The sequence below is a fragment of the Danio rerio genome, chromosome 4 (genome assembly GCF_049306965.1).
Source record: "Danio rerio strain Tuebingen ecotype United States chromosome 4, GRCz12tu, whole genome shotgun sequence".
Lineage (NCBI taxonomy): Eukaryota > Metazoa > Chordata > Actinopteri > Cypriniformes > Danionidae > Danio > Danio rerio.
In genome coordinates, this window is record NC_133179.1 from 49,257,973 (window position 1) to 49,280,491 (window position 22,519).

General features: G+C 37.5%; 1 protein-coding gene, 1 long non-coding RNA gene and 11 other non-coding genes across 13 annotated transcripts; 2 read left to right on the forward strand and 11 right to left on the reverse strand.

Moving 5' to 3' along the window:
* Nucleotides 1-523: 523 nt before the first annotated feature.
* Nucleotides 524-605, reverse strand: trnas-gcu (transfer RNA serine (anticodon GCU)). The gene has a single exon. It is a non-coding gene; the product is annotated as a tRNA-Ser (tRNA).
* A 554-nt stretch (nucleotides 606-1,159) lies between these two features.
* Nucleotides 1,160-1,241, reverse strand: trnas-gcu (transfer RNA serine (anticodon GCU)). The gene has a single exon. It is a non-coding gene; the product is annotated as a tRNA-Ser (tRNA).
* Nucleotides 1,242-2,013: 772 nt separating this feature from the next.
* Nucleotides 2,014-2,095, reverse strand: trnas-gcu (transfer RNA serine (anticodon GCU)). The gene has a single exon. It is a non-coding gene; the product is annotated as a tRNA-Ser (tRNA).
* A 798-nt stretch (nucleotides 2,096-2,893) lies between these two features.
* Nucleotides 2,894-2,975, reverse strand: trnal-uag (transfer RNA leucine (anticodon UAG)). Its single transcript has one exon. It is a non-coding gene; the product is annotated as a tRNA-Leu (tRNA).
* Nucleotides 2,976-3,456: 481 nt separating this feature from the next.
* On the reverse strand, nucleotides 3,457-3,538 carry trnal-aag (transfer RNA leucine (anticodon AAG)). The gene has a single exon. It is a non-coding gene; the product is annotated as a tRNA-Leu (tRNA).
* A 1,209-nt stretch (nucleotides 3,539-4,747) lies between these two features.
* On the reverse strand, nucleotides 4,748-4,829 carry trnal-aag (transfer RNA leucine (anticodon AAG)). The gene has a single exon. It is a non-coding gene; the product is annotated as a tRNA-Leu (tRNA).
* Nucleotides 4,830-5,484: 655 nt separating this feature from the next.
* Nucleotides 5,485-5,566, reverse strand: trnal-uag (transfer RNA leucine (anticodon UAG)). Its single transcript has one exon. It is a non-coding gene; the product is annotated as a tRNA-Leu (tRNA).
* A 481-nt stretch (nucleotides 5,567-6,047) lies between these two features.
* trnal-aag (transfer RNA leucine (anticodon AAG)) lies at nucleotides 6,048-6,129 on the reverse strand. Its single transcript has one exon. It is a non-coding gene; the product is annotated as a tRNA-Leu (tRNA).
* A 655-nt stretch (nucleotides 6,130-6,784) lies between these two features.
* On the reverse strand, nucleotides 6,785-6,866 carry trnal-uag (transfer RNA leucine (anticodon UAG)). The gene has a single exon. It is a non-coding gene; the product is annotated as a tRNA-Leu (tRNA).
* Nucleotides 6,867-7,347: 481 nt separating this feature from the next.
* trnal-aag (transfer RNA leucine (anticodon AAG)) lies at nucleotides 7,348-7,429 on the reverse strand. Its single transcript has one exon. It is a non-coding gene; the product is annotated as a tRNA-Leu (tRNA).
* A 655-nt stretch (nucleotides 7,430-8,084) lies between these two features.
* Nucleotides 8,085-8,166, reverse strand: trnal-uag (transfer RNA leucine (anticodon UAG)). Its single transcript has one exon. It is a non-coding gene; the product is annotated as a tRNA-Leu (tRNA).
* A 636-nt stretch (nucleotides 8,167-8,802) lies between these two features.
* On the forward strand, nucleotides 8,803-22,353 carry LOC141381981 (uncharacterized). The gene is made up of 6 exons (XM_073949084.1): nucleotides 8,803-8,946; nucleotides 9,437-9,523; nucleotides 9,615-9,770; nucleotides 11,355-11,486; nucleotides 21,482-21,565; nucleotides 22,069-22,353. Exons 1-6 carry the CDS (start codon nucleotides 8,803-8,805, stop codon nucleotides 22,351-22,353), a joined length of 888 nt encoding a protein of 295 aa, XP_073805185.1.
* Nucleotides 15,467-15,998, forward strand: LOC141381718 (uncharacterized). The gene is made up of 3 exons (XR_012402346.1): nucleotides 15,467-15,591; nucleotides 15,745-15,809; nucleotides 15,920-15,998. It is a non-coding gene; the product is annotated as an uncharacterized lncRNA (long non-coding RNA).
* Nucleotides 22,354-22,519: the final 166 nt, after the last annotated feature.

The following is a 22,519-nucleotide window of genomic DNA, read 5'->3' on the forward strand; positions in this document are numbered from 1 at the left end:
TCTGGTGGAGGCCGGACTGTGGCACATAATTGTAAATGTATGTTTCTGCAACTAATTTCTGTAAGATGACTTTCAGTTTTGCCGTATGAACGACAAAAATGGGATTCGATAGACTCGGCCACCCCGCCATGTATGTACTCACTTTCATGATGGGGGCTGAACTATGGCATTTCTGTATGTATTTGCTGCTATTTTCGGTAAAGATGACGTTAAATTTTGCAACAACATCCTTCAAAACGATAAGAGCGTGCGAGTAAAACACCTTCCACGGAAGCACCGGCCTCTTTCAAACGCCAGAGCATTTGAACGACAAGGATGGGATTCAATGGACTCTTCCACCTCGTCATGTATGTACTCACTTTCATGATGGGGGCTGGACTATGGCATATATGTTTGTATTTGCAGCTATTTTCGATAAAGTTGACTAAAATTTTGCAACAACATCCTTCAAAACGCTAAAAGAGTGAGAGTAAAAGAACTTCTACAGAAACACCATGATCTCTCGAATGCCAGAACATATGAGCGACGAGGATGGGACTCGAACCCACACGTGTAGAGCACAATGGATTAGCAGTCCATCGCCTTAACCACTCGGCCACCTCGTCACATACTGTCCTTCTTCTCGGTGGAGGCTGGACTGTGGGACATATTTGTATATGTATGTTTCTGCAACTATTTTCGGTCAGATGACTTTCAGTTTTGACATATGAACGACAGATCAAATGAACGACAAAAATGGGATTCGATGGACTCTTCCACCTCATTATGTATGTACTCACTTTCATGATGGGGGCTGGAATATGACATTTCTGTATGTATTTGCTGCTATTTTCGGTAAAGATGACGTTAAATTTTGCAACAACATCCTTCAAAACGATAAGAGCGTGCGAGTAAAACACCTTCCACGGAAGCACCGGCCTCTTTCAAACGCCAGAGCATTTGAACGACAAGGATGGGATTCGATGGACCCTTCCACCTCGTCATGTTTGTACTCACTTTCATGATGGGGGCTGGACTATGGCATATGTTTGTATTTACAGCTATTTTCGATAAAGTTGACATAAAGTTTTGCAACAACATCCTTCAAAACGCTTAAAGAGTGAGAGTAAAAGAACTTCTACAGAAACACCATGATCTCTCAAATGCCAGAACATATGAGCGACGAGGATGGGATTCAAACCCACGCGTGCAGAGCACAATAGATTAGCATTCCATCGCCTTAACCACTCGGCCACCTCATCATGTATTTTCCTTCTTCTCTGGTGGAGGCTGGACTGTGGCACATATTTGTAAATGTATGTTTCTGCAACTATTTTCGGTAAGATGACTTTCAGTTTTGCCGTATGAACGACAGAGCAAATAAACGACAAAAATGGGATTCGATGGACTCGGCCACCCCGCCATGTATGTACTCACTTTCCTGTTGGGGGCTGGACTACGGCATTTCTGTATGTATTTGCTGCTATTTTCGGTAAAGATGACGTTAAATTTTGCAACAACATCCTTCAAAACGATAAGAGCGTGCGAGTAAAACACCTTCCATGGAAGCACCGGCCTTTTTCAAACGCCAGAGCATTTGGACAACAAGGATGGGATTCAATGGACTCTTCCACCTCGTCATGTATGTACTCACTTTCATGATGGGGGCTCGACTATGACATTTCTGTATGTATTTGCTGCTATTTTCGGTAAGGATGACGTTAAATTTTGCAACAACATCCTTCAAAACGATAAGAGCGTGCGAGTAAAACACCTTCCACGGAAGCACCGGCCTCTTTCAAACGCCAGAGCATTTGAACGACAAGGATGGGATTCGATGGACCCTTCCACATCGTCATGTTTGTACTCACTTTCATGATGGGGGCTGGACTATGGCATATGTTTGTATTTACAGCTATTTTCGATAAAGTTGACATAGGGTTTTGCAACAACATCCTTCAAAACGCTTAAAGAGTGAGAGTAAAAGAACTTCTACAGAAACACCATTATCTCTCAAATGCCAGAACATATGAGCGACAAGGATGGGATTCGAACCCACGCGTGCAGAGCACAATGGATTAGCAGTCCATCGCCTTAACCACTCGGCCACCTCGTCACGTACTTTCCTTCTTCTCTGGTGGAGGCCAGACTGTGGCACATATTTGTATATGTATGTTTCTGCAACTATTTTCGGTAAGATGACTTTTAGTTTTGCCTTATGAACGACAGAGCAAATGAACGACAAAAATGGGATTCGATGGACTCGGCCACCCCGTCATGTATGTACTCACTTTCCTGTTGGGGGCTGGACTACGGCATTTCTGTATATATTGGCTGCTATTTTCGGTAAAGACGACGTTAAATTTTGCAACAACATCCTTCAAAACGATAAGAGCGTGCGAGTAAAACACCTTCCACGGAAGCACCGGCCTCTTTCAAACGCCAGAGCATTTGAACGACAAGGATGGGATTCGATGGACTCTTCCACCTCGTCATGTATGTACTCCTTTTCATGATGGGGGCTGGATTATGACATTTCTGTATGTATTTGCTGCTATTTTCGGTAAAGATGACGTTAAATTTTGCAACAAAATCCTTCAAAACTATTACTACTCTAATTGTGAATCTTTATTGTTCCTGTTTCAATAGGGTGCTCTTGCTAAAAGGAGCAGTGGCAGAGAGAGACTTCCAGTGCAGACTTTGTTAAGATGCTGCAATCTAATCGTGGGAAAGACACTTGCTCCTGAGCAGATTTGAGCTTGGGGATGTGTTGCTGTCACACCAACAAGTCTGCCGTGAGTCTCAAAGAACACATTATACTGACTAGTTGCCAACTTAAACGTACTCTCTCATTTCCAGCGTTCACTGAAAACGAGCCGAACTCAAGCAGTTTGGCCTTGTTTAAAACCACATCTGGCAGCGGTGGGATTCGAACCCACACCCCCGAAGAGACTGGAGTCTAAATCCAGCGCCTAAGACCCCTTGGCCACACTACCCTAGATGTATCCTTGCAGTGGTCCCTTTTCTGCCCAATTTTACGGAAGCAGAACAGCAGAGAAGACGCAGAGCTTCCTAGTGAAGCCCTTAAACTTTGGCCAAGAAGTCTACATTTGGATGCGAGCTGAAGCGTGCAGTATCACTTTGCAAGTCTGTTTGCTCAAGCAGAGAGGTCATTCTCAAGCATCCTAAAAGGACTGCCTTGCAGCGGATGGGATTTGAACCCTCACCCACAAAGAGACTGGAGCCTAAATCCAGCGCCTTAGATCCCTTGGCTACGCTATCCCAGATGACTCCATGCAGTGGTCCCTTTTCTGCCCAATTTTACGGAAGCAGAGAGGACGCAGAGCTTCCTAGTGAAGCCCTTCAACTTTGGCCAAGGAGTCTACGTTTGGATGTGAGTGAAAGCATGCAGTATTACTTTACAAGTATGTTTGCTCAAGCAGAGAGGTCATTCTCAAGCATCCTAAAAGGACTGCCTGGCAGCGGTGGGATTGGAACCCACGCCCCCGAAGAGACTGGAGCCTTAATCCAGCGCCTTAGACCGCTCGGCCACGCTACCTTGCCAAGCTGCTTTCCCTGAGCAGTTTTCACACCAACTTGTTTCACGTAGCGCAACAGCGCTGGGAAATCAGTTGAATTTGGCCATGCATTGCTGGAGCTCCTCCACAAAGAAAGAGAGCTGCTTAATACTAGCTTAGGAAGCACTTCCACCTTCCTGTCATGCACAGTTCTGTCTCTATTAGAGCACTCCTCAAGGCATTAGAAGTCTACTCCAAACGGCAGCCAGCTGCGATGCATTTAAGCACCTGATTACAAGGTAACTGTTATTTCACAAAAGAGTGAGTTACTGATTCCATCACAGCAGACCCCACATTGTTGTTATTATATTCAAATCCAGTTATAGAGTATTACTACTCTAATTGTGAATCTTTACTGTTCCTGTTTCAATAGGGTGCTCTTGCTAAAAGGAGCAATGGCAGAGAGAGACTTCCAGTGCAGACTTTAAGATGCTGCAATCTAATCGTGGGAAAGACACTTGCTCCTGAGCAGATTCGAGCTTGGGGATGTGTTGCTGTCACACCAACGAGTCTGCCGTGAGTTTCAAAGAACACATTATACTGAATAGTTGCCAACTTAAATGTACTCTCTCATTTCCAGCGGTCACTGAGAACACGCACGCACTCAAGCAGTTTGTCCGTGTTTAAAATCACATCTGGCAGCGGTGGGATTCGAACCCACGCCCCCGAAGAGACTGGAGCCTAAATCCAGCGCCTTGGCCACCCTACCCTAGATGTATCCTTGCAGTGGTCCCTTTTCTGCCCAATTTTACGGAAGCAGAACAGCAGAGAAGACGCAGAGCTTCCTAGTGAAGCCCTTAAACTTTGGCCAAGAAGTCTACATTTGGATGCGAGCTGAAGCGTGCAGTATCACTTTGCAAGTCTGTTTGCTCAAGCAGAGAGGTCATTCTCAAGCATCCTAAAAGGACTGCCTGGCAGCGGATGGGATTTGAACCCACACCCACAAAGAGACTGGAGCCTTAATCCAGCGCCTCAGATCCTTTGGCTACGCTATCCCAGATGACTCCATGCAGTGGTCCCTTTTCTGCCCAATTTTACAGAAGCAGAGAGGACGCCGAGCTTCCTAGTGAAGCCCTTCAACTTTGGCCAAGGAGTCTACGTTTGGATGTGATTGAAAGCATGCAGTATTACTTTACAAGTATGTTTGCTCAAGCAGAGAGGTCATTCTCAAGCATCCTAAAAGGACTGCCTGGCAGCGGTGGGATTGGAACCCACGCCCCCGAAGAGACTGGAGCCTTAATCCAGCGCCTTAGACCGCTCGGCCACGCTACCTTGCCAAGCTGCTTTCCCTGAGCAGTTTTCACACCAACTTGTTTCACGTAGCGCAACAGCGCTGGGAAATCAGTTGAATTTGGCCATGCATTGCTGGAGCTCCTCCACAAAGAAAGAGAGCTGCTTAATACTAGCTTAGGAAGCACTTCCACCTTCCTGTCATGCACAGTTCTGTCTCTATTAGAGCACTCCTCAAGGCATTAGAAGTCTACTCCAAACGGCAGCCAGCTGCGATGCATTTAAGCACCTGATTACAAGGTAACTGTTATTTCACAAAAGAGTGAGTTACTGATTCCATCACAGCAGACCCCACATTGTTGTTATTATATTCAAATCCAGTTATAGAGTATTACTACTCTAATTGTGAATCTTTACTGTTCCTGTTTCAATAGGGTGCTCTTGCTAAAAGGAGCAATGGCAGAGAGAGACTTCCAGTGCAGACTTTAAGATGCTGCAATCTAATCGTGGGAAAGACACTTGCTCCTGAGCAGATTCGAGCTTGGGGATGTGTTGCTGTCACACCAACGAGTCTGCCGTGAGTTTCAAAGAACACATTATACTGAATAGTTGCCAACTTAAATGTACTCTCTCATTTCCAGCGGTCACTGAGAACACGCACGCACTCAAGCAGTTTGTCCGTGTTTAAAATCACATCTGGCAGCGGTGGGATTCGAACCCACGCCCCCGAAGAGACTGGAGCCTAAATCCAGCGCCTTAGACCCCTCGGCCACGCTACCCTAGATGTTTCTTTGCAGTGGTCCCTTTTCTGCCCAATTTTACGGAAGCAGAACAGCAGAGAAGACGCAGAGCTTCCTAGTGAAGCCCTTAAACTTTGGCCTAGAAGTCTACATTTGGATGCGAGCTGAAGCGTGCAGTATCACTTTGCAAGTCTGTTTGCTCAAGCAGAGAGGTCATTCTCAAGCATCCTAAAAGGACTGCCTGGCAGCGGATGGCATTCGAACCCACACCCACAAAGAGACTGGAGCCTAAATCCAGCGCCTTAGATCCCTTGGCTACGCTATCCCAGATGACTCCATGCAGTGGTCCCTTTTCTGCCCAATTTTACGGAAGCAGAGAGGACGCCGAGCTTCCTAGTGAAGCCCTTCAACTTTGGCCAAGGAGTCTACGTTTGGATGTGAGTGAAAGCATGCAGTATTACTTTACAAGTATGTTTGCTCAAGCAGAGAGGTCATTCTGAAGCATCCTAAAAGGACTGCCTGGCAGCGGTGGGATTCAATCCCACGCCCCCGAAGAGACTGGAGCCTTAATCCAGCGCCTTAGACCGCTCGGCCACGCTACCTTGCCAAGCTGCTTTCCCTGAGCAGTTTTCACACCAACTTGTTTCACGTAGCGCAACAGCGCTGGGAAATCAGTTGAATTTGGCCATGCATTGCTGGAGCTCCTCCACAAAGAAAGAGATCTGCTTAATACTAGCTTAGGAAGCACTCCCACCTTCCTGTCAAGCACAGTTCTGTCTCTATTAGAGCACACCTCAAGGCATTTGAAGTCTACTCCAAACGGCAGCCAGCTGCGATGCATTTAAGCACCTGATTACAAGGTAACTGTTATTTCACAAAAGAGTGAGTTACTGATTCCATCACAGCAGACCCCACATTGTTGTTATTATATTCAAATCCAGTTATAGAGTATTACTACTCTAATTGTGAATCTTTACTGTTCCTGTTTCAATAGGGTGCTCTTGCTAAAAGGAGCAATGGCAGAGAGAGACTTCCAGTGCAGACTTTAAGATGCTGCAATCTAATCGTGGGAAAGACACTTGCTCCTGAGCAGATTCGAGCTTGGGGATGTGTTGCTGTCACACCAACGAGTCTGCCGTGAGTTTCAAAGAACACATTATACTGAATAGTTGCCAACTTAAATGTACTCTCTCATTTCCAGCGGTCACTGAGAACACGCACACACTCAAGCAGTTTGTCCGTGTTTAAAATCACATCTGGCAGCGGTGGGATTCGAACCCACGCCCCCGAAGAGACTGGAGCCTAAATCCAGCGCCTTAGACCCCTCAGCCACGCAACCCTAGATGTATCTTTGCAGTGGTCCCTTTTCTGCCCAATTTTACGGAAGCAGAACAGCAGAGAAGACGCAGAGCTTCCTAGTGAAGCCCTTAAACTTTGGCCAAGAAGTCTACATTTGGATGCGAGCTGAAGCGTGCAGTATCACTTTGCAAGTCTGTTTGCTCAAGCAGAGAGGTCATTCTCAAGCATCCTAAAAGGACTGCCTGGCAGCGGATGGGATTTGAACCCACACCCACAAAGAGACTGGAGCCTAAATCCAGCGCCTTAGATCCCTTGGCTACGCTATCCCAGATGACTCCATGCAGTGGTCCCTTTTCTGCCCAATTTTACGGAAGCAGAGAGGACGCCGAGCTTCCTAGTGAAGCCCTTCAACTTTGGCCAAGGAGTCTACGTTTGGATGTGAGTGAAAGCATGCAGTATTACTTTACAAGTATGTTTGCTCAAGCAGAGAGGTCATTCTCAAGCATCCTAAAAGGACTGCCTGGCAGCGGTGGGATTCGAACCCACGCCCCCGAAGAGACTGGAGCCTTAATCCAGCGCCTTAGACCGCTCGGCCACGCTACCTTGCCAAGCTGCTTTCCCTCAGCAGTTTTCACACCAACTTGTTTCACGTAGCGCAACAGCGCTGGGAAATCAGTTGAATTTGGACATGCATTGCTGGAGCTCCTCCACAAAGAAAGAGAGCTGCTTAATACTAGCTTAGGAAGCACTCCCACCTTCCTGTCAAGCACAGTTCTGTCTCTATTAGAGCACACCTCAAGGCATTTGAAGTCTACTCCAAACGGCAGCCAGCTGCGATGCATTTAAGCACCTGATTACAAGGTAACTGTTATTTCACAAAAGAGTGAGTTACTGATTCCATCACAGCAGACCCCACATTGTTGTTATTATATTCAAATCCAGTTATAGAGTATTACTACTCTAATTGTGAATCTTTACTGTTCCTGTTTCAATAGGGTGCTCTTGCTAAAAGGAGCAATGGCAGAGAGAGACTTCCAGTGCAGACTTTAAGATGCTGCAATCTAATCGTGGGAAAGACACTTGCTCCTGAGCAGATTCGAGCTTGGGGATGTGTTGCTGTCACACCAACGAGTCTGCCGTGAGTTTCAAAGAACACATTATACTGAATAGTTGCCAACTTAAATGTACTCTCTCATTTCCAGCGGTCACTGAGAACACGCACGCACTCAAGCAGTTTGTCCGTGTTTAAAATCACATCTGGCAGCGGTGGGATTTGAACCCACGCCCCCGAAGAGACTGGAGCCTAAATCCAGCGCCTTAGACCCCTCGGCCACGCTACCCTAGATGTATCTAGATGTAGAGATGTCATTCTCAAGCATCCTAAAAGGACTGCCTGGCAGCGGTGGGATTCGAACCCACGCCCCCGAAGAGACTGGAGCCTGAACGCCAGCTGCCGAAGGATAGTCTGACAATATTTCACAAATGTTGAAGATGAGAGCCAATCGGAGCGATTCGCTCCAACATTGTAGCCAATCACGTTGCAGCGCTTCAACATTTGCAGCCAATCGCGGACCGGAATTCTCAACATTTTCAACATTTGACCAATCAGAGTCGAGACAATGTTGAAGCCGCGGGGGAGGAACTGTTCCAAGAATCACCGCTAGGTGTGCAGTCAAACAGGTCAGTCAGATGTCAATCAATTTTCCGAACTGAGCCGAAGGTACACGAAGGAATGACGCGGTCCTCTGGAGGCGGGTCAGAGGTCAAAAAAGTTCATTGACCATCAGTGATATTCAACGAACAGCATCATTCGACAGAGCACAGCATCGTTTTGCTTACAGTAAAGGATTTTTTCCGATAGTGATTTCTTAAAAAAGGTAGGAAAAACTACACAATTGCACGAATTAATATTTTAGTGTGTTGTATTTCAAATTTGGATACTTTAAATTTAAAACCGTTTAATTTATAGCAGAAAAATGTCTGGAAAATCTCATAAAGCCATGTCAGACGCTGACTGGATTTCACGTTTGAAAAAGTTTGCCAGCACAGGAGTTTGGCCATCAAATGAGGGAAACAGGCCAGCTCCTCGACAAAAAAAGTGGCATGAGATTTATCAAAGGGTGTGTATTTCGTTTACATGATATAACGTTTGTTGAAATTTGCTTAACAGAGTAACGTTAACTTGTTAGGCTTCAGTACATTCAGTACAGTATCTGTGTAAAACATGTCATACTTGTTTTTAAATATTAAAGTGTTTTAAATTGCATGTATTTTGAGATTTACGTCGAATAATTTAGTAAGTTTGACCGTTTATGAGAGAGATCTGAAAAGGTGGGGGAAGGGATTATGAGTACAGTATACAGCATGTGGTTTTAAGGCCTGAAATGTTCCTGTCCAGTTCCTTTTATTCTTCTTTTCGTTTTTGGAGATACAAACTGTACGATTACATATTAGACAAATATTAAACACATTCTAGAAACAGTGGTAAATTAATTTACAGAGCTATTGTATGCTTTATTAAGGGAGTCATTGAGTAAAAATTCTTATTTAGTTATAAAAGTTTTTTGTATTGTATAAAATTATTTAATATATCTTTCATGATTTTTTCAGATTGAGAAATGCCCATTGCAATCTCGTGGGCAGAGGACTTTGCTTGGAGGTGTGCTGAAATGCACATGTGGTTTTCACACTCAAAAGGTAAATTTTTGAGTCAATATGTGTTTATTTTTATTTACTAGAATGCCTTTCCTTTTTCATGATTATATGTATTTTTGTGATTTATTTTCAGCAGAGTACTGCTTCTGCTGCTCCAGCACAAACGGTGCAACAACCTGCCCCTACTGTAACTGCTCAGGAGGTGATGGAGACGAGACAACTTGAGGCCCAGCCCCAGCCCCCGTCTACTCCATCAGTGGCATCAAAGATTTCACCGCAATTGTCAATGGTACATTTTTTTAAAAATCAAAAGAAATGACAATTTCAGTGTTTCAAGTGTTCAAGGTGTTCAAAGTTCAGTTCAAAGTTCAAACATAGGAGAGAAAAGAACAAAAAGCAATAAAAAAGTTGAGGTGTTGCTAGAGACATGCTTCTTTTCATACCTCTTGCACAGTGGGGGTAGCAGACCGTTGCTGATTGGTCGGTTTGAGTTTTTGTGATTAGATTAAATTACATGGTCAGGTCATGGTCAGGGTCACAGTTTTTAAAGCTACATTTTAACCTCTTGTCTTCAGATAATGATACATAATAAACACTAATAGTAAATACTTTGTTTTGATTTTAAGTGTAAGCTAAAATTTGTACTTTTTCTAAACAACGAGTCTGAGGTATTATCTTGAAAAAGTACTTATTTAAAAATATATATATATATTTTTTTTTTGCTACCACAGGTATGATAATATTTTTTCTTCTGGGAGAAAGTCTTATTTGTTTTATTTCGAATACATTTTTCAAGGTCAATATTATGAGCCTCTTTAAGCTTTTTTTTTTTTTTTTTTTGGCATAGTCTACAAAACAAACCATCGTTATACAATAACTTGCCTAATTACCCTAACCTGCCTATTTAACCTAATTTACCTAGTTAAACCTTCAAATGTCACTTTAAGTGGTATAAAAGTATCTTGAAGAATATCTAGTCAAATATTATTTACTGTCATCAGGGCAAAGATAAAATAAAACAGTTCTTAGGAATGAGTTATTAAAACTTTGATGTTTAAAAAAATGTGCTGAACAAATCTTCTCTCCATTAAACAGAAATTGGTGGAAAAAAAATTAAAAAGCGGGCTAATAAATCAGACTTCAACTGTATATAACACATAGTGTGATGTTGTAATATACAATGTATGTTTTTGTTGACATGCATGATGTAATAATAGTACAATAATACTGTATATAACATAATGCAATACTTTATTCCTTTGGTAGTAAAAAAAAATATTTGTTTGCATATTGCTCCTTGATCCAGAAAACTATCATTTTAATCAAAGCGTAATGTGTCACATTTATTTGCAATGAACCAGTTGTCTAATTAAATCTATTCTAACTTATATCTTATTTCTACCTGTAAAAGTAGCAGAGGGTGGTAGTAAAAAAACAGCTTGAACTCGAAACACTGTAGAGAAATCAAACTGATTGTACAACTGACATATAGAAAGATAGTTTCTAATTGCTTGAAATTTAATGTGATATACACTAATGTTCAAAAAATTATTATTGTTAAAATATAAAAGCTTAATATTACTCATATTTTGCAAGAATTCTATTGTGTTTGATTTGCTCATAAATTAAGTAGATTTTATTTGATTTGAATTGTTTGAATAAATTATTCTTTATTTAATTTGCCTATATTATTATTTCACATTATTCCAGTTTTTACTAAATATTTGATCAAATAAATGTAGCCTTGATAAACATAATTAAAACATAAAAAAAATACATTGAGCAGATCGCAAACCTTTGAACAGTAGTGTACATTTTGCCATTGTGAACTCAGTGTTTTTATTGAAATGCTTTTTGTCTTGCCCTTTTTGAGTTCACCAAACCAAGATTTTCCGGATCCCACATTGCTGCAGCAAAGCCAAATCTTAGTGTGGCTAGAAGACCATCACAGGCTGATGTCCAGCCCAGTTCAGCAGTGTGTAGTGCTTCTACACCAAGCACGGCTGTAAGTATTGTCATAATCCACATAGCTTTCGGAGAGAATTTGGAATAAGCATTTTTTTTAATGTAAATTTGTATTTTTGTTAAGTACAGTCACATTAAATCTCAATAAAACATCTCTGTAGTATTCTTTTAGTGCATAAAAACATATATATTAAAAATAAGCACCATTCTTTAAACTTTTTGTTCTGCATAGAAGCGCTGTGACAAAATTTTACAGTTTAGCAGCAATCATTCATTTCCAATGTATTTTATACATTAATGTTCAAATAAAGTAATGGTTGCAAAAAATGAGTTAATGTTACTTATATATATATATATATATATATATATATATATATATATATATATATATATATATATATATATATATATATATGGGTCAGTGACAAAACAGGTTTGGCAAGATGGGAAATTTAAAAATCTTTTACAAAGTTGATTTAAAAGCATCCGTCAGATATTTTAAAATGTACAGTTTGTATTCATGTTGATTTTATGTAATTAAAAATAACATTTACACCATTTTTTACAGACATTAAGACTGAATGCAACTGAAAATGTCAAATGGTGTAACTGCCAAAAATTGTGAAATATTAAAAAATTTACTCCTTCTAGATGATATGCAAGTGTACACACTGAAATAAATACTTCATTTTAAAATACCACAATAACATTTATTGTATTCGCATTATCTCTAAATGTACATTTTAATGAGTTTTTGCAATATTCGGCCAGACACATGCTAAAAACACTTCTGGTTTCTAAATAATCTTTGACAAATTATGTAAAAAATGTTAAAAACTATTTTATTACACTAAACTAAGTGTTTTAATTTTAATTTCACATTATTTCCATGTACATAATTATATTTTTATGTAAAATACTGGTTACACCAATTGACAAAAACCAGTTACACCACCTGACAGTGTTGCTTCTACAGCCAAAGATTTTGAAATTGACAATTAAAATCAATTCAAATTAAGAATGATAGTCAACAATTTCAGTGGGATTGTCATTGACAAATGTGTTTAGAACAATGAAACCAGGTTGCTGAACTTTAATACACCAAGTAATAACATCCTTTACATTAAATGTGTGGCCCTCATCAATAGAATATTAACAAACTAAAGAAACATGTTTAACATTTAACACCTTTTCCATCACTGTTTCTTTTCAGTTGGCTTAATTAAAATAAAAATAAGTAGATGATATTAGAAAAAAATCCACTATTTTACTTTTAAGCTATTTAGAAACAATTTGCCAAACACTGTACGTAAATCACTAGTACGTAAGAACTGCTGCTTACTCGTTGTTGCCTTGGTGCTGGGATTAAAGGCCAATTTTTGTAAGCATACACGACTGACTGACAACAAATAATTTCATGAGTGTATCCACAACTTATCCACAAACTATTTATTTTTATACAGTTAACTTCAGAATTATGCAGAATTATTATTAGTCCCCCTGAGCTATTAGCTCCCCTGTTATTTTTTCCCCAATTTCGGTTTAACAGAGAGAAGATTTTTTCAACACATTTTCAACACATAATAGTTTTAATAACTCATCTCTAATAACTGATTTATTTTCTCTTTGCCATGATGACAGTAAATAATATTAGACTAGATATTCTTCAAGACACTTCTATACAGCTTAAAGTAGCATTTAAAGGCTTAATTAGGTTAACTAGGCAGGTTAGAGTAATTAGATAAGTTATTGTATATCCATGGTTTGTTCTGTAGACTATCGCGGGGAAAAAGCTTAAAAGGGCCAATAATTTTTACCTCAAAATGGCTTTTAAAAATTGCTTTTATTCTAGCCTAAATAAAACAAATAAGACTTTCTCCAGAAGAAAATTTTTTATCAGACATGCTGTAAAAAAACCCAAACAAAACTGATTTCAACTGCAATTCATTTGTTTAGCAACTTCTGACTTGTTCTTCACAACTTTTCATCATTACACTGTAAAAAATAAAATCTCAATTTGTTCAGCACACTGTACTTTTTCTGTCATATATACTAAGAATTGTGAATAACTACTGATCTACATAAAAATATATGTTATGTCAATAATATTCGCTAAAATGTTATGTCTACATGTTTACCAGAGTTTTCTGGACATACATTTTTGTGTTGAACAGGTATGTCGATATTTAAATAAATTGCGCATGCGTGACGCGACGTTTGAAAACGGCGCCAACCCTCCGCCATATTGACCATTCGTTTCGCTCCTCATCTCCATTTTGTCTTGGTGCCATATCGGACTTCTCATATGTTTTCGACTCTTCGAAGAACTAAACATTAACTTGTTCCTGTAGGTGAGTAACAACACTTATTAACACTAATTCTATGCATGCAATGAATTTTACAATATTCCCAACCTGACGGTTTGTTTTTAGCGACGAGAATTGTTGCATATGCTTAAGTTTCAAATGCAGTGGGTAATTAATGTGGCCTATAGTTTCAGCTAAGTCCAAACTCTTAAATGTTTCCGTGTTTTCATGACATGAGTGGCGGAATTAGGCAGAGTCAATCGCTCAGGGAGGCATGTAGACCCCGCGCGACATCCTTCCCGCCCACGCCCGCACCTTCGAGAGGGCGGAGGACCGTGAGGTCGGCACAGTCGTTTGCCTAACGCCAGTTAAGCTTGTGCCGCTCCATAAGACATTAACGTTAACAGTTACTTGGGAAAAAAACGGAAACTGCTTTTCTGTGCCGTTTAAGTTTAAAATGTTTCATGTTAACACTAAAATGACATCTTTATGCTTAACTGTTAATCACTGATAAAAGATAGCTAACTTGGGACCATAGTATTAACACATTTACGTTAGGGAATTCGGAGGTTTTGTTTGTTTTTAGGTGAAACGTTTTCATTTCTCTAGCGAGTTTTCACATTTTTCTCATTTTACGTGCTTCTCTCTGTGTGTGTACCGCCTAGTGATGGGTCGTTCTTGAACGATTCGTTCATTTTGAACGAATCTTTTGTATGACTCGAGAACGACGAGTCCTCTCTGGGAGTGATTTGTTCACTCGCGCATGCGCACATTTGTGCAGGTGGAGGAAAAGATTAGTTCATTTATCGAGTCCTCTATCGGGTTTAAGTCATTCGTTCATCACTTTAAAGACATTAGGCAATGAAATGCAATCAGAGCCGGAAAAAATTTTAAATCATCTTTCGAGTCCTAAGCGTTAAGTCATCTCTCTTTACATGCTGTCACGTGATGAACGAACGAGTCAAAAACCAGATGACTCGAAAGGTGAACTAATGGCTCCTTTCGGTTCAGACTGTGCTTTGGTTAAGCTTATATGGGTCTGTCTGTGTGACGTAGGCGAACCCCTCAAATTTGAAGACCTGACAGAAGAGCTGAGCTCACATAATCATAGACAAAAGACTAGGTAAACAAACGATTATTTTCTTTTTCTTATAGCATTCAAGTTATGACTGGGCTAGTTGTGGATGCGTTTGGAATAACTTGTATCATTTTAATAATATTTTGACAAATTGATGGAAATGACTTGAAAAAAAGATTTATTCATCTCAACGAACGAGACTCAAAGGTCCAAATCAGTAATATGATCTGAACTTCCCATCACTAAGAGCGAGTGAGACCGTAAGTTGTACTTATAAATTTGTGACGCATTTATAAAGCACGGATATTCAGATTATATTAGATAAAGTAATATGTAAATGTAGTTTATATATATTTTTTTTTATAAAATATTGCCTAGAACGTTATTTAATCCTGTCAAATTAATATAAATAGTTCCTATTAGGTTTAAAATAGTCTTAATTTCAAATAATATATTATTACTAACTATATTACATTATTTGTGGACTTCTCTGTATACATCAATATCATATATTGATATTAATATCATTGTCTGCTCCCAAACGTGTTTCATGTTAAAATATGGGGGCATAAACTTGAAAAATGTTTAAAACTTATTTCTGTTTTCAAGATAATCTTCTCAAGACTTCATGCAGTGTAAAAACTGCAAATTCAGCACTTCAAGTGAAGATGTCCTTCTGAAGCACTATCAGCTACATCATCATAGAATTTCCAACTGGCCCTGTCTTTACACGGAGTGTGTTTGTGCTTTAAAAACTGCAGGTGCTTTACGATCCCACTTATCTAAATCACACCACAACACTGATAGAGTCATTTGAGATCTTTCAACTTTTAATTGTGGACTATGTGAATTTCATAAGATTTGTACTGAAAAAAGATTTTTTCTTCATCTACATAATCATCTGAAACGTAAAGAAGTTAATGCAGAAGAGACATGGCAGCCATAAGTGAATAAGCCTGCACTCTTTTTTCAAGAACAGGTAAAGATAATTTTTTTCTTTCTTATTAGGCTTTAAGTTTACAGAATGCAACATGCTCTGTTTACAGAAAAAATTGATTGCTGTAAATCTGGTTGGTTTGTTTTAAAAAGATCTGTGAGGAATTTTTCCGCATCACCAACAAAGACCTTCTAGGAGTCTCCATGGCAGCCACTGACAAGTACACACCAAAGCTTATGAAATTATACAGAGCCAGAAAAGGAGCGTTTGGACATGAAATGGAAGAGCTCCTGGAAAGACTTGATGAAAGGGCAAGTTAATAATTTTCATTATTTACATGTTTTTGATCTATGTAGTTGATGATATTTCAGTTTTCATTCTGTGACTTTTTGGTTGTATCTTTTTTATGTTTTTGCAGACAACAGAAATTGTTAATCACAGAAGGACTTCTGCTTTGGAGGGCCTGCCTTTGTTTCTTCGAGAGAAACAAACTAACCTTTTCAAGAAATGTAAAGTAGGTATCAAACAATTTAAATGGTTTAAAGCATGAGTGTCCAAACTTGCTTCTGTATTGCTGGTGTCTGAAAAGTTGTGTGCCAATATATTTGGAGCTTTCATGAAAACTTTTGATTAGCTGAGTTAAAATGTTTAATTTAGGTATCATTAACAGAAATTACAAATCTTCTGACCTTAAGGTATAAGAAGTAAATTTACGTATAAACGTGTCTTGTAAATTTCATGATTCACAAGTATCTTGTTATTTTTAAAAGATTGATATCAGGTTCTATATTAGTACCAATTTAGACCTGCTCACTGATTTATGCAGGTAGTTAAGGGAAAGAACATGTAAAAGAGATGCAAGAGAAACTGTTGCTTTGTCTGTTATTACATAAAATTAGAGTTGTGCCGAGAGTCTGAGACGTTATTCTTGTCAACCAAAATGGCAGCTGTTGTATTCAGAGTACAACATATCAGCATTTATTTATTTATTCATTTATGACAGTATTTTAAAATAAATCACTTAAAATATTTAAACTCCAATTACTGCATTAATGTTGCATATGAATCCTGATGATTTATGCGTTTGTAGATCTGGGCTCCTTGTTATTTACATGTTGTCAGTTTAATTGTTACATTCACTTTTGCTTAATGATTTGAATTATAACACTATGTCTTCCTACAGACAAACTACACATTACATAGCATTTTTATGATCATAACTATTTGATGTAACTGGTCATTTTGCTTAACTGCAATTAAGTTTGCATGGTCATTGTATTATGCTGGTTAATTATTTTTACAGAATGTTCATATTTCTGAAAGATAACTGTATTTTTAACTGAATAAATAACTTTATTACAATTATTTAAATGTGTGTGTTGTTATAGCCCTATACTAAACATATAATATCTTGCTTGTTTGTAGATAAAGTACTATAATGACTTTCTATGCTCAAATATTCTTATTGTGTTTTCACAGGAAACTGAAGATAGAACAAAGGGCGTATCAGTTGGCATTCTCTATTTTACGGAAGATGACTCCCGGGCAGCATCACCAGTGATCCAGAACATTGCTGTTGTACTGGAAGAGGTTGTTGTTTTGGAAGACATTCCAGATACCTCAAGTGCTGTAGCATACCTCTTTGGCCTTCTTCATGCACTCAACTTTTCCTATCCCAAAGAACTCCGGTACACTTTTGACACAATTCAGAATGTTTTCATGGAGCTTGGGACTGTATGTACGCAACGTTAGCTTTCTCTTAAAAACAAGATGTTAAACTAATACTGTAAACAGTGTTGTGTCAATGGTCTGATGTTACAAAGACGTAATGTACAATTTGAGTACTAAATCTGATTCATGAGAGCCACTGTTTAGGCACTGTGTTCAGTTAAATGGGTAACATTTCATAATAACTACACACTATGAATCATTTATTAAGCATTAGCAAATAGTTAGTTCATTATTTGTTAAGTATTAACTCTAATAGGCATTAATAAGCACTTTATAAATACAGCCACAACTGACTATTTTCTTAAATTGTAATTAATTGCATTTTCATACTTTGTTAATGATTCTTTTTTTCATTACATAAGTATTGCATTATTTACAAACCAGTTATTTAAGAATAGGTGGTGGTTTTTTCCAGATCATTCAGAATGTGAAAGTACATTATTAATAAACTATTCAAATAACGTTCATATATCTTATTATTCAGGCATATACTATTAGTTTATTTATATATTAATACACGCTTTATTAACTCGATTTCATCCAGTTTTGTGACCTAAAGTGAGGACTATTTATGCTTTATAAATCCCTTATAAATGACTATTAAAGGCTCAGTTATATTCCGAACAGGGAAAAAGAGCATGAACTATTTCATTCATTTCTGTTTATTTAATGATACACAAATGAAACTATCAAATGAAAAAAAAAATCTTTACAACCTTATCTAAAATGAAGTTACTGTACAGTTTAAACTTTGCTAAATAACACTGAAATGTTATATCATAATATATTGTTTTATCCAATTTTATTCAATTGTATTTATTGCTAATTGTATTCTGACATTTCTGTTATTCGGCGATGTTTAAAGTTTACAGTAATTTTATTTTTTTAGATTAGATTGCAAACATTTATTGTTCATTTGATACTCAGCTTTTAATTGTCATTTATAAGAGATTTATAAAGCAAAAATAGTGTCACTCTAGATTAGGTCACAAAAATAGATGAAGTTGAGTTAATAAAGCATTTATTAACATACATAGTAACCATTACTATATGCCTGAATAATAAGATATATAAATGTTAATTTGAATAGTTCCATTAATAATTTACTAACTCATGCTGAATGATCTTAAAAACCACCAGCTACACTTAAATACAAATGGTTTGTAAATAATGCAATACTGAATTCAGTAAGGAACAATTAATAAAAAGCAAAGTTTGAAATACAATCATTAGCTTATAACAGCATTTGTAGCTGTCTTTATAAAGTGCTTACTAACGTCTAATAATGTAGAGTTAATGCTTAACAGATAATTGATTAAATATTTGTTAATGCTTTGCTAATGATTCGTAGTGTGTAGTTATTATGAAGAGTTACTGTTAAAGGTTTTAAAATTAAAAGGTTTACATTTTTTTAATATTTAAATTTTGTCAAGACACCCAAGCACTTAACTTTTGTTTTGGTTTAAATGTTTATGAAAACTGGTGTCCAAATCAACCCTTTTGTTTATAATTTGTGCATAAAAGCATTCAAAGCAAATTAAGTTTGTGTTAAATGCAATGTTTAAATTGTTAATTTCTGTGCTGTTGTTACAGTTAAAATGTTAAGGCTTGCATATGTGCCTGCAAATTAGCAGAAAAGTCTGTATACTGCAAAGTTTGTAATTTGAAGCACTTTTCATCTAAAATATTTACAAATGTTTGTGCTATTTCCTGTTGTAAAGCTTATTTATCTGTTGCTTTCAGTGGAAATAAATTGAAGAAGTAGTAAGTTTGTGTTTGTCATTTGTAAGTAAAATGATTAAAACAGAATGATATGCTAACTAGTACTAATTACGTATTTTGCAAATTTGAAAAAAAAACATCCACTAAACAGAAAAAAATTAATTGACTCAATTGCAGTAACTGTTGCTTTAGTTGATGTGACAAGAATATCTTTATTAGTATAATACTATAATCAATATTGCATGAACAAAGAAAATTATGTTAGCTCAACTAAATATTGTTACTGAGAAGAACTAAAAAACAGTTGTTGAGACAACTCAAAGTTCTTACTGCATCAAGTTGCCTTATTTTTTTATGTTTTCTCAACAATTTTTTTTTTACAGTGTAAAGTTCCTCCGAGTCACCTCCAGTTGTTAATAATAATAGTACAACAGCAAGCGCATCAAGTATGAAAACCTCCAAAACTTAAGGCTGTGTGCACTCAGTCTATAGAGGCTTGTCAACCTTGTTTCATTTCCCATGTTAATTTTTTCTTTTATTTAAAAAAGAAATTCCCAAGTGCTCTTTAACAGAGAGAATATTATTGTCAACACATTTCTAAACAAAATAGTTTAAATGACTAAATTCTAATAACTGATTTCTTCCGTAATCTTTGCCATGATGACAGCACATAATATTTGACTAGATAATTTGTAAGACATTAGTATTCAGCCTAAAGTGACATTTAAAAATGTAATTAGGTTAATTAGGCAAGTAAGATCTATTGGCCAAGTCATTGGGTAACTGTGGTTTGTTCTGTATTTAAGAAGGCTAACAATATTGACCTTAAAAACTGCTTAAACATTTTAAAAACTGCTTTTATTCTATCCAAACTAAAAGAAATAAGACTTTCTCAAGAAGAAAAAAAATACTTACAACATTTCAAAGGAGGGTGATACAGTGGCTAATGTGGTTAGCACAGTTGTCTCACAGCAACAAGGTTGCTGATTTGAGTCCAAGATGGACCAGGATGGCTTACTGTGTGGAGTTGACATGGGTTTTCTCTGGGAGCTCCAGTTTCCCCCACAGTCCAAAGACTTGCGGTATAGGTGAATTAGAAAAACTAAATTGACTGTAATGTATGAATGTGTGTGTGAATGAGAGAGTGTGTACATTATATTGTGTGAATATAAACATGGATTAACATAAACAAAAAAAACATTCATGTTGTGCAGTAAAATAATTTTATCCTATGTTTACAAAGCTTTAATAGTAAGGTTGTGGATTAAGCACCTATTTCTCAAACAAAAATAAATAAATAATCTACACTATGAACACAAATAGTAGTTTAATTTATGTCGCATTTTTGATCAGCATCATGAACTAATGATATTTGACTAAATTGACCCCTGACAGAAAGACTCCTGCTATATGAGTCAAATGGTGTAACCAGTTACACCCCTTGACATTTCAACTTAAAATGAAATTTGACAGGCATTATCAATAACATCTATGTAAGCACATGGGCTTGGTGGGAATATTTCAAATTTAACTTTTAAATATAATACTTATTTTTATAATTATGAACAATTATCAGTGCATTTCTGGGGTCTTACCATTTGACATGCATATCTAAGAATAGCTGACCATACCTTAAAAAGGTCAAAGTATCTCACATTTTAAAAAGAGTTACTAACCTTTGCATGCAGCAATTAGTCTTATCAAGAGTTCTTCTCTGTGATTCAATTTCCTGTCTAACTGTCTTGTGCACAATATTAACAAAATGGCTCAATAAATGGTGGTTACACCATCTTGACATTTCAGAAATTTGAGGTGACAGAAAAAATTCCCCAAATGAATTATAATATTTAAAACAATTGTGCTATATTTACCTTTATTTACTATTAAATATGTCTAATGTAAAATTATGCCAGACTAGCCGATACAATGTTTCATTGAGGCTTTCACATTTTTTAAACAAGGTAAACTATTTGGTACCAATTTTTTTTGGTTACACCACATTGACATTCTTGCAATAATCCCCTAAAAATTTTCTTAAAATGGATTAAAACCAAAAAATTAAACTTGGTCCTCAAAATAGAGAATGTATGCAAGTAATTTGCTTATTTATTTTGAAACTGTAACCTACTTGAATTTATTTAAAAGACATGGACACAAAAAAATGAGCGTCACGTCATTGACCCATATATATATATATATATATATATATATATATATATATATATACAAAATGCACTTTGTTATACTGCTTGTTTGTACAGACACAGGACCTTCAAGTTTCTGCCCCCGTCCTCACATCCACTGCGGCAGTGACCAGTTCCACAGAGCCGTCCGGCATTGTCTCAGTAAGTAATTTCATATTTTCTGTCCAAAAAAAGGTAATTTGGTTTGCATATTTGCTGCCCCAGCTGAATTCACGCAAAGTGGTTTTAAGACCAGCCAATTAAATTGACTTGATGTTAATTAACTAAGCTTGATATATGTATAAATGTTAACAAAATAAAGAGAGGAAAAAATAAAGCAAAGAATCACAAAAATTATGCCTTCTGCTGTTGATATTTTATGTTCACAGTGGTAAAAGAAAAGAAAATGGATGGAAAAGAAGTAGAAAGGAAAAAGAGAAATAACTATATTGGAAAATACTTTTGCTTCTTTAAAGAAAATTTTTATTGGTGAAATTCTATTAATGATTTTTGGAATTGAAATACATAAGGTATTTAAAAACAATCACTTAAAATCAAAGGTATTTAGATTATAATCATGATAACATCATGTAAGGGTACTCTCTCAAATATGTAAGGTGCATTTACATTACCAGACTAAAGGTTTTATCTATTTTCCTTCACAGACTGCACCTTCTGGGTCATTGTTACAAGCTCCATCAGCTGTTCCACTCCCGCGCCTTTGGGCTGAAACCTTGCCACCAGTGGACCACAAGTGGATTGCCAGCAGGCTTTTTAAAATAGGGTCCAATGAAAAGCCAGAGCTTCGAGACAACCTCCAGCTCTGGTATTACCCTCCACAGCCTGCACTTACATACAATCAGGCTCCAGCTCCAGACAGATTTTTTCTGTCATTCACTTTTTCTGTGGATGCCATACAAGCTGTGGAGGGTCAAAGTACTTTGCCCTAATCCTGCATGTGGACAGCATCAGCTGACAGGTGGAGGTCTGCACAAAAGGGCACGGCAGGTTCTGGACATCGACAGGATGTACAACATGGTTACAGAAACCCTCATCTGTACCAAGTGCAAAGCCTCGCATGTGTCCTGGAGTCAGACTGTCTTGCAGCAGCTGGAT